This window comes from Chenopodium quinoa, unplaced genomic scaffold (genome assembly GCF_001683475.1).
Source record: "Chenopodium quinoa cultivar QQ74 unplaced genomic scaffold, ASM168347v1, whole genome shotgun sequence".
NCBI classification, from domain to species: Eukaryota; Viridiplantae; Streptophyta; class Magnoliopsida; order Caryophyllales; family Amaranthaceae; genus Chenopodium; species Chenopodium quinoa.
Window position 1 is genome coordinate 1,104,030 of NW_018742651.1, and position 10,868 is coordinate 1,114,897.

Below are 10,868 nucleotides of genomic sequence, written 5' to 3' on the forward strand. Positions count from 1 at the left end.
GTTTGGAGTGCATGTTGCCATAACATAACTTCTGCTGTCCATCTTATATGAACTCTTTCTTGGAAGCTAGTGGTAACTACATACTAGAGTCAAATTGAATGGACTAAATTAGAGTATTCCTTAAAATAAAAGATAAAAGTACATTTATATGTCTAAAATTTCGCATATCTTGTCTATACTTTTTTTTCTTCTAAATTTTACATAAATTGGACCTCTCTTCAGTAGCAAACTAGCTACTTGAATCATTTTTCCTGATTGTTATTTTCTTGATAAGCTTTATATCTGTCTATAATGGTATCAAATCTATCTAAATCACCTGGTTATCAAGTTTGCTTCCTTATGAACGTGTCTAAACTTATACTCCCCTTGTCTTTTTTTTTTTTTTTTTTTTTTCTTTTTTCCGCCCCATTTTAATTTTTCATAGTCTCTAAGACACTTGTTAATACCATAGATAATACCAGAAGATACAATAATACAATATACACCACAGATAATTTGTAATTCATTCAGTTTGAGATTAGATACGAAATTAAGGGATACAATATACACTAATGCAATTTAGCAACTTTTTGGAGGGATTTCCTCATCTTGGTCATCAACAATATTGGCGTCTGCTCTTATTGTCTGTAATCCGCCATCTGGAACCATAATTGTGGTCAATTCAGCTTCTTCATGAGGGCGACTGTCATCGAAACGATTGGTAGAAGTGACCGATCTTCCTAAAGCCTTACTCCCCTTACAGTGATGATAATACATAACACACGCCATCCACTTGATTAGAATCGCCAACCATAGCAAGCTAGTTCTCCCTATAACTCCAATCTTCCCATCATCAAAAAACATGCAAGAAATCCTTAGACTAAAACCCCATACAAGGAAAACCAGCATCAATTTTCCTCCAAGCTTCTCATTCCCTTTGCACAGATAAAACGAACGGGTTAACGCATCAATCCCATGAACCTCTTCCAAGACCGAAACCACCACACTCGTATTCCAAACAGCATTCAACGCCAAGTACTTAGGCAACATTCCAAGAAAAGCAGGCACATAGACTAGTGTAAAAATCAGGTAATAACAGTTTGAATCAAAGCTGTAGTAGCTCAATACTAGCAGAATAAATCCAAGTGAAAGATAAGTTGAAAGAACAAAACATACAAACATGTAACAAATGAGCCGTTCATCCTTTCTCTGCTGGTCATGATGGATTGTCTTAAGATCAATTCTTTGAGGCTGATGGTTTCATACATAGGACCGTCTTCGTACGTCTTCAATGACAGAACAATGGTTAGGATAGCAGCAAGGAAATCTAGTACGTGCAGGAGGAAGAGGTAGATTAAAGCTGGAAATGGATAATCTATCCACTCCTCAGAAATTTTCCTAAACTTTTGGGAATATGTAAGAGGAGTTTTGAAGTTGAAAGTTTTTGTTAATGATTTTTCAAAAAGTATTTCAAAGTAAATCATAAGGAAGAGAAAAGGGAGAGAGCTAAGAATTGTATAGCTAGTGACAAGGGTGTTTTTCATGGAAATTTTCAGAGTTTGTTTCAGTAGGGTGAATAGTTTTTCTAATTGGTTATCAATGGAATGGCTAATTTCCCCCATTTTTTGTTTTTTGTTTTTTTGATAAAACTCTATGTTTTCATTTTCAAAGATATAAAAAAAATTGTAGAGTGAGGAGACTTGACTAGTTGACTTGCTACCTAATTAACTATAGGCTCTTGCATTATCAAGTGGGTTAGAAATTTAAGTATACAGTCAGATGCTATTTTTGACTACAAGTAAAGTCTACCTCTAGAAGACTTGCTAATATGTTTTCACACTTTTCAGGCTTTTGCGATTTATAATACGATAAAACATATTTATGTGAGATTTTGTTTGAATCTTCTCGATGTATATTTTATTAATATTCACTTTTATAATTTATAATGATATAAATAGAGATATTAATCATAAAAAATATGCGTTAGCAGGCGTGATTATAGAATCAACTAAAAAAATTGAAGAAATATATGTCATGGGAGTTCTTTATTAATCATTATTGTAAATTGTTTGGATAAATGATACTCATCACTTCGTCTCCATTGTCTTGTTTGAAATACATTCTGGAGGAAGTTTTTCAAATTTAATATTCTTTTGGTCCCTTTTTTTTTTGCACCATATGACTCATATAAGGGAGGTGCACGGTCAAAAAAAAAAAAAAAAAGGGAGTAGGTGCTAATAATCATCATTAAACAATTTAAGCATGAAATCCTGACAACAAAAGGGAAAATCACCCCAACATTACTTTGCCACAACAATAATGCAAATTATTTGTGATCAAGTTTGCTTCCCTATGAACATGTCTAACTTATACTCCCATGTCCTTAATTTTTTGCCCCAATTGACTTTCCACAAGTCTTCACACGTGTTTAATTTATTATATCTCCATTTTCATATGCGTAAAAAATTATAAATAGTTGTTATTAATAAAATATAAAATAAGACAAATCAAACAAGATTCCACGTGACTATTTATAATAATAAGAATTTATGATAAAAAATTTTAAACTTTGACCCGACTGGTTCAATATTATAATTAGAAGAAAATTGATCTACCATGAAAACAATATTTACTGTCCTATTTGACCATTTTTAAAAAATTAAGGAGTCTAATAACAAGACTCTTGCCACTTCTCAATCTTGTTGAAAATCTCTTCACGTAATGTCCTTCCAGTCTTTCCAGTTAAATCTCTTCTAGTGCAATCTACTCGAGCTGCAAGGGTTAACTTTGCAGCCAAAAGACGACATGAACGCATCCTCAAAGGAGGGGGCGTACTCTGAAATATCTCTGTCTGCTCAATATACCCAACGCGGTATTGAGTTGAAAAACCTGCCAAGTTCTTCCTTTTGGCTCCAAGAAGCTGAACGTTGCACGCCGGCATCTTAGCTAATGCGGCCAAACCTCCAGCAGTCCCCATAAGTTTTGCTGCAACAGAACCTACCTGCAATGATACTCTGGATCATCTTCCGAAACAATTCCATGCTCGGGAATCTCAGAACCTACCTGCAATGCATCTTCAACTCTCTGCAAGTTCAACAACACATTTTGGTAACTGTTTAACTAATAAATCATGTGTTACAACTAGAAAAAGTTACAAAAAGAACATATGACTGCAGACAGCACATAGTTTAAAAGGCTTGGAACAAAGAATCAGACACAAATCAACATAACAGTCTTGGGAATTCATACAGTCTGTCAAGACGGCAAGCTAAGACTCAAAGGTAAAGTATGTAATGTTTATGAGCTAACCAGCACGATGTCAGCGTAACGTTGAGACTTCTCTAGTTTCAAAACAGTATCAAGATCATCATAATTTAAGGACTCTGTATCAGCCAATTCTCCATCAATATCCTCCTCCATATTTTCTACATCAGCACCTTCTTCCACCTGCAAAAAAAAAAAAAATAATAATAAATAAATAAAGAAATTAAAAAAAAATTTTGCAAACTGCTAAATGACTTGTAATCATTCTTCCCACTACCTATGCATTGTAATACAACAAATCATATTGTACTTGTAAAAACCAATTAATTAACTACATACTATTCACACACACTAGCTCAAACAAGAATAATATTTGTAGACTGTTAATTCGACTCTTCATTAAACCTAAAGTACCCTCATCAAATCCTTTACTTTGCAACATGGATATGGTACACAATTAGAAATTTCATTTTGAGCCAAAATCATGAAATATTTTCACAAAATAACCAAGTCGACACTTGGAACATGCCCAACACAAGTACAAGTAACATAGAGTAAAAAAACAAAGTAACATAGAATTACCCAAAAATAATAAAACCAAAATTCATAAACTTACCACAACATCAGCTTCATTGTCTGATAACTGATTGAGATCGGCCAAGAACGAATCGGCAGGAGTTGCCTGGAACAAAAAGGAGAAAACTCAGCCAGTAAGCAAAAGAGGCAATATAGCTGCAGTTAACACGGTTTATAGTAAGAGCGACCAAACTTCAAATAACTGCTTATATTATCAAATACTACCTCCGTTTCATATTTTTTGCAGCACGTATTTAAATTAGTTGCTCCATTATAATACATTATATTATAACCTCAAATTCGATACAGGGTTTCATCCATACAACTTCCCTCTAACTCGATACATGATTAATGGTAAATAAAACCTCGTTTTCGAGAAAATTGCGTAAAAGGTAACAAAGATTTATACTAGTAAATAGATTAACAATAGGTAATGTTTCTAGAACGCAACTGCGCACCACACACAACCACGCAAGCAGCACACTTGTAGGAATGCACCAAAAATCTAACAAAGATTAGGGATTAAGAAACCCTAATTTCGTCTAAAAAAAATTGAAATCTGTGGAAATTAAATTATAAAAAAATCAAAGCCTAATCTCACTAATAAATTAATTTGCGGAATTAATTAAAACAAACAACGATCGAAAATCTCTAGAAATTAGAAAGACTGTGATATCATGTTAAACTAAGGAAATACGGAGAAAACGGCAAACAGCTTAGCCTTTGTATTTGATATTAATCATATATCATATCATATAACTAATATATAAAACTAAACTTTTAGCCAGGTCACGAGGTAGCGACAATTGTCGTTCCAACTTTTCGCCAAGTGTCGTGCCACGTTGGATAGATTTAAATAGAGAGACTTCACAAGATTTAAAAAAAAAAGTTAGTTTAGATATCTATTTGGATAGAATACTTTTAGCCAGGTCACGGGGTAGCAACAATTGGCGTTCCAACTTTTCGCCAAGTGTCGTGCCACGTCACAAGATTTAAAAAAAAAAAGTTAGTTTTGAAATCTATTTGGATAGACTTTTAGGATAAAATTGTTGGTTTAGAGTTTTATTTTCAATAAAATACCAATCTTTCAAATGTAGAAATTGAATTATAATTCTATTCAAAAAAATTATTAGATTATAATTCTACAAAATTATCATATAATTTTTTTTATATCATAATATATTTTGGAGCTAAGGGAGTAGTTCAAAGTGTAAATATCCATAATCTAATAGAATTTTATTACTATGTAAACCTGTCAACTAGGGTCAGGTCATGAGTCATCTCGGATTGGGTCACTTCAAATTACGAGTCAAGAAATGTTCAACCCTTACCCAAAGTTTTGGGTTCGTGTCAACCCAACGGGTCTTAAACATTTATTTAATTTAATTTATTTTTGCTATTTTTTTTATTTTTTAATATAATTAAATCGAATATTTCCACCAACATTATTATTAGTCATTATATGCTTACTAGATAACAAATCATCATAAAAGCACGTCAATTACTAACTAATTTTGTATCAATATCAATATCAATATCATTTTTAATATCATTTTTTAAAGCACGTCACAAAACTAGCTAGTATATATATATATATATATATATATATATATATATATATATATATATATATATATATATATATATATATATATATATATATATATATATATATATACTCAATACAATAGAATATCTAACTTGTCTAAAACTCCTAAACAAGATAAACTTTCCGAATATACAATGTTAACATAATCATTTAATCAGCCAACCAAACACTAATGAGTAACAAGCTACACTCAAATAATTGATCAAAAATAACTACAATAAGTGGAATTAGGTTTCTCAATAATAATTAAACATGATTATGAGTTGATTTAATTACAATGTTGTATATAGTTCAACGAAGCAGATAACAAAAGAAAAACACAATTTTAACACAAAAATTCAAAAATTGCAAAGAATGAGAGAAAATTTGCAGAAGACTAACCATTATGATTTAATCTGGACAAAATAGCGAGTAATTTGACTTCAAAAACTTGGCTTGTTCAGACCCTAAATTTCAATAATGAAGCAATTTGCAAAATAAGAAATTAAATTCCTTGATAGCCAAAAAAGTGAGTAATAATCCGATTGCAAAACGAAGTGATATGTCTCGGTACTAACCTAACCTTAAAATTTTTCACATATTTAAGTTTTTTTTTTCAATTTCTTTGACCAATCAGATGCTGACACACATGTGTCATGTAACAAGTTACTCCCTCCGTGTTTTTTTTAAGGGTTATAGGTAGACTGACATATAGTTTTAGGCAATTTAATTAACTTAAATAAAATAAGAAGTAAGTGGGGTAGTTGGAGTATTAAAAAATTGTAAATGAAAGATAGTAGAGTTAATAGTTTATTGAAAAGTAAGGAATGTGAGAGAAAAGATATAATAAAAAAGTAGTAGTGAGTTTGGGTGGGAACCATGAGAGGAGAGATATATAATATTTTAATGTAGGTTTTTGCCAAAAAAAAAGAAGTGTAACACTTAAAAAAAAATACAGCCGGAAATTAAAAGTGTAACACTTAAAAAACACGGGGGGAGTATAACAAATTAAGTGAACTATTTCTTCTCTCTCTAAAACCCTAGCCTCCATTGTTGAATTTTAAAGGGGCTTTCATCGGATTTACCGGTGGAAAGCCCCAATAGTTGTTTCTTTTGTGCTTTTTCTCTTGCTTTAGGTTTATAATAATTCTTCCTCTTTAGGAGAATTTGGTTCCTTTGAAAGACCGGGTTTTTCTTCTCTCTTTTAAGGGAGGATTTGCTTTTTTATTTCATGGATTGCTATAGAGTTGTTTCATGGGTAAAATTTTGTGCGGGATTGAATTGAAAAAGAGATTATTATTTCGACAACAATCGAATGAATCAGACGAAAATTTTCTGCACGGCTACAACAGATCGATAGACCCCCTCGCCGAAGAAGGCTGTAGATCACAGCGATATGAGAGAGGGTATGAAGAATGTACAATTTGAAACAACGATCGTAGCTTTGCTTACGGAATGTTTTTATTTGATTCAATTATTATGTATTTGTTAGATTTAAATCTCTTTGTAGATGTTGTATGATTTATTTATGAATCAATTTTATTTCAAAAAAAAATAAAATTAAGTGAACTATTTTAAACCAATTGACATTAAGGGTTTCATTATAAAAAATAATTCGAAATGTGTGATTATTTTGGGCAGATGAAGCAAGGGGCGGAGTATTTCGAACAATATTTATTTCTTAAATTATATTGATAGTCTTGGTCAATATTAGCTTACAAAAATGACCTAAACTATATAACTCTATTTTAATCATCTTTAATTTATGCACTCTTCTTTTTTTTTTTTTTTTTAAATAAATAAATTATTTTTAGAATTAACAACCCTAAATTTTTTTTGTAAAAAATTAACAATGACTAATAATTCTATTAGTAAAAATCAAAACTTTTTTTCAGCTCTTTTTCTCACTATAGTCTATAATTGTGGTTTGATTGGAATTTTAGTTCTGTTTCTCACTATAATCATCTTTAATTTAAGTAGAATTACTCATTAACTATTACTAACAACTTACTAAGTAATGTAATTCAATAATTAACAATTAATCCATTTAATTTATAGGCCCTGTTTGGGAGAAAGCTGAAAGCTGAAGCTGATTGAGTTAGCTGATTTTGACTAGCTGATTTTATAACTGATTTGACTAACTTATTGTATTAACTGATTATATAAAAGTGTTTGGTAAATAGCTGATAGCTTAAAGGTGATTGAGTATGTGAAATGACCAATAAGCTAATTGTGGGGTAGGTAGTTTAGATAGGATTTTAAATTAAATGAGGTTATAAGTGTCATTTCACAATAATTAATGAATAAGCTAATTGAAAAAGCTTCTAAAATGAGCTTTTTCAAAAAGAGCTTATTTAGTGGAATAAGCTCTTTCAATAAGCTTACTACCAAACACTTGTTTTAGCTTGTTTGACTAGTCAATCAGCTAAAGTTAGTCAAATAAGCTAATATACCCCCAATAAACTTACTACCAAACAGGGCCATATATTTATCAAGCTGCAAATTGTTTTATAGAATTAACAACGTGCAAATATTTGTTTAGAATTAACAATTACTAGTAATTCTATTATAATCTTCTTCAGAAATCATTACAACAAAAAAAAAACGTTTAATTTATGTTTAAATATAATGAATGACTTCATGAAAACACAAACAAAATTAAAAAACCATACAAAATCTGATATACTTGTTAATGAAATTTGGGGATGCTCTTCAATTCACTCTGATGTTATAACAAATTAGAACTCAACCTTTGCCTTCTCAGGGCCTGTTCTCATTGACTGAACTCAGCTGAACTGAACTGAATTGAACAGAATTGAAATGAATATTTTATAAAGAATTGAAGGAAAGTAGGAGCTGAACTGAACTTATAAGTATGATAACAGGCCCTCATTGAGGCGTAACCTATATAAATTATCTTAGTTCCCTTAACCTTATACGAATCACATTAAGAAACAATATGATAAATTTAGTTTCCTAATTCTATTTTTTTCCCCTAATTCTATCTTAACCATCCCACTTGTAATACGATTCTTTGAAAATCAGTATAACCGTTTTTTTTTATTTATTATTATTATTAAAGGTGGTTCTTTCAAAAAAAAAAAAAAAAAAACCAAGGTGGTTTAAGGGGTTTTGGGCTGAATATGGCCTACCCCAAACCTAAAACCAATCCATCCAAATATGATTAGACGTCCAGACCTATACACAATCCAAACAAATTGATTGTCACCTTTAATTTGAAAATCAGTTTTTCTAAAGTTTTCCTAAAGGTGGGCATCGTGCCGTGCCGTGCCAAATTTTGGCACACCACAGCCCACGACACGGCACGAACCACGTGCCTGACGGGCCATGCCGTGCCGGACTGCGGGCCAACCCGTAAATACACACACACACACATATATATATATATATATTATTTTATGTTAATGTTAATTTTTTTTTTCGAACAACTTTAATTTAATTAAATTTATATAAAAAATTTATGTTTAAGTTTATATAAACAAACTTATTTATTTATTAATTGTAGACACCCATTCGTGTCTCCCCAAAACCAAACCCGGTGATGAGTACCTTTCACGTCGAATCATAATCGAATGAAACGAAAGTGTGGAAAGGTCTAGTGTTGCGGAAAGTTTTAATTCTTTTCTTTTCTCTCTGTTTTTGAAAACTTTATTTTAAGAAAACAGTCAATCCAGTTTGGTTGGTCCATGATATGGGTCCAATAGTGGTGTAGTTGGATGGGGTTTGCAAAGACCTTTCCAACGATATATTAGAAGCCCAATTCCGATGAATATTGAGGAATTTATGGCCAATTTACTAAACTGGGCTCGGTTTGAGCTTTAAGTACGGCCCAATGATCCAGGGGAGGGCCTAATATGATTTATCATTCCTAATGTAATTAGGAATGGTTTTAGTCTTCTAGAACATTCTAGAAGGTTCTTATCATTCTTAATTCAATTAGGATTCTTCAGAGTTTTAATTAGATCAAATAGCATTTTCGATTGAAATTATATTATTTTATCTTCCAGTACGGGAAATTTATCAGATTTTCGAAAACGCGTTGAAATCCAATTTGGCGTCCTACCCCAGGCCTTGGCGCCTGGAATCAGGATTGGTGCCAGACGCCAGCCATTGGCGCCTGGCGCTAGCCACTGGTCTTGGCGCCAATGAGCCAGGGCTGGCGCCAAGTTAGTTTTGTGGTCTTCAGACTCTGTTTTGATAAATTATCTTTTTTGGATGATTTTCTCTATAAATATCGTATCATCAATTTGTTTTCATTCATCATCTACATCTATTAATCATCAACTCTCTTCATCAAGGCTTTTAATTAATTCTCTTTATTCATTCATCATCATTCATTCATCAATTCTCAATAATATTAATCTTTTAGCATTCTTTTCTAAACTTTACTTTTTCACACAAAATTGCGCATTCGCAAGATCTAGAAACACCTAGCCATATTCGAAGTTGCCTTCGCCCTAGACGTGAAAGGTTTTCATTTCTGAGGGTTTGGTCCCAAATCTCTCTTTCAATTATTTAATTTAATTGTTTTGATTATTATTTTCCTTGAAGTTACTAACGTGTGTATTTTGTAATTAGAAAGAGGTACGAGTCATCAAAGTAAGTACTTTAATGGTTTAATTGATATTATGATGTAGATTTCATGCTTAGATTGTTATTTTGATTCCTAGTATCATGTCTAGGGTATTTTTAATATTAAGTATGATTAAAAGTATGATGCTTCCTATACTCTTCCTAATATTTATGATTATTATGATTATGATTGATTATTGATTATTTATTATGTTTCTTGATATGCATATTATTTTATTTGTTATTGCTTGATCACCTTTTATTGCATGTTTAAAGAGAATTGGTACTTGCAACCACGCTTAATAAGATATTTAATAATCTTGTTTAGGGTTAATTGTGATTATAAATTCAAGTGATCGCCAATAATAGTTTATTTGTGCATTAATATTCAACCAACATAGATTAAACAGGTTTAGGGTTAATCATATTGATTGTATGTTAATCAGAAAGCGCACATGAATACGAGCAGAATAAAGTAGAGGCCTATTATTAGGGAAGGTTCGATCTCTTTTAGGTTGGATTTGTACCATCATCCCCGAACCCTTATTTGGTTCATGACCTGATGGAGTTGACGATCTCTTGGATCGTTAAGGGGTGTAACCTTCATCCTATGAACGGTTTACAAGTTCCTTAAAAACTTGTTGGCGACTCTTTTGCTCTATCTTCTTCCCTTTTGGACGCCACCGTACTTTAGTGCATGATCACAGTGGGGTTCAAGCTAGTGGGATTATTAAAGGCTTGAAATTATTCCCTACAGTTTTTGGCGACTCCACTGGGGATGATTTCTATTTTAATTCCTGAATTTGCTTCGGCAATGATTTAGAATGAGTGGATGAGACTCGAAAAGTTCTAAGTATTTCATGTGCGT

At 31.8% G+C, this 10,868-nt stretch overlaps 1 protein-coding gene across 1 annotated transcript; it reads right to left on the bottom strand.

Moving 5' to 3' along the window:
* Positions 1–558: 558 nt before the first annotated feature.
* Positions 559–1,601, bottom strand: LOC110722007. The gene is made up of 2 exons (XM_021901228.1): positions 1,160–1,601; positions 559–1,052 (listed from the first exon to the last, which is right to left on the bottom strand). Exons 1-2 carry the CDS (start codon positions 1,599–1,601, stop codon positions 559–561), a joined length of 936 nt encoding a protein of 311 aa, XP_021756920.1.
* Between the last annotated feature and the right edge of the window lie 9,267 nt (positions 1,602–10,868).

Coding starts and splice junctions, on each gene's coding strand:
- LOC110722007 (XM_021901228.1), bottom strand. CDS start 1,601: ATGGGGGAAATTAGCCATTCCATTGATAACCAATTAGAAAAACTATTC. Junction 1,053..1,159: donor GAACGGCTCATTTGTTACAT/GTTTGTATGTTT, acceptor TTTTTACACTAG/TCTATGTGCCTGCTTTTCTT.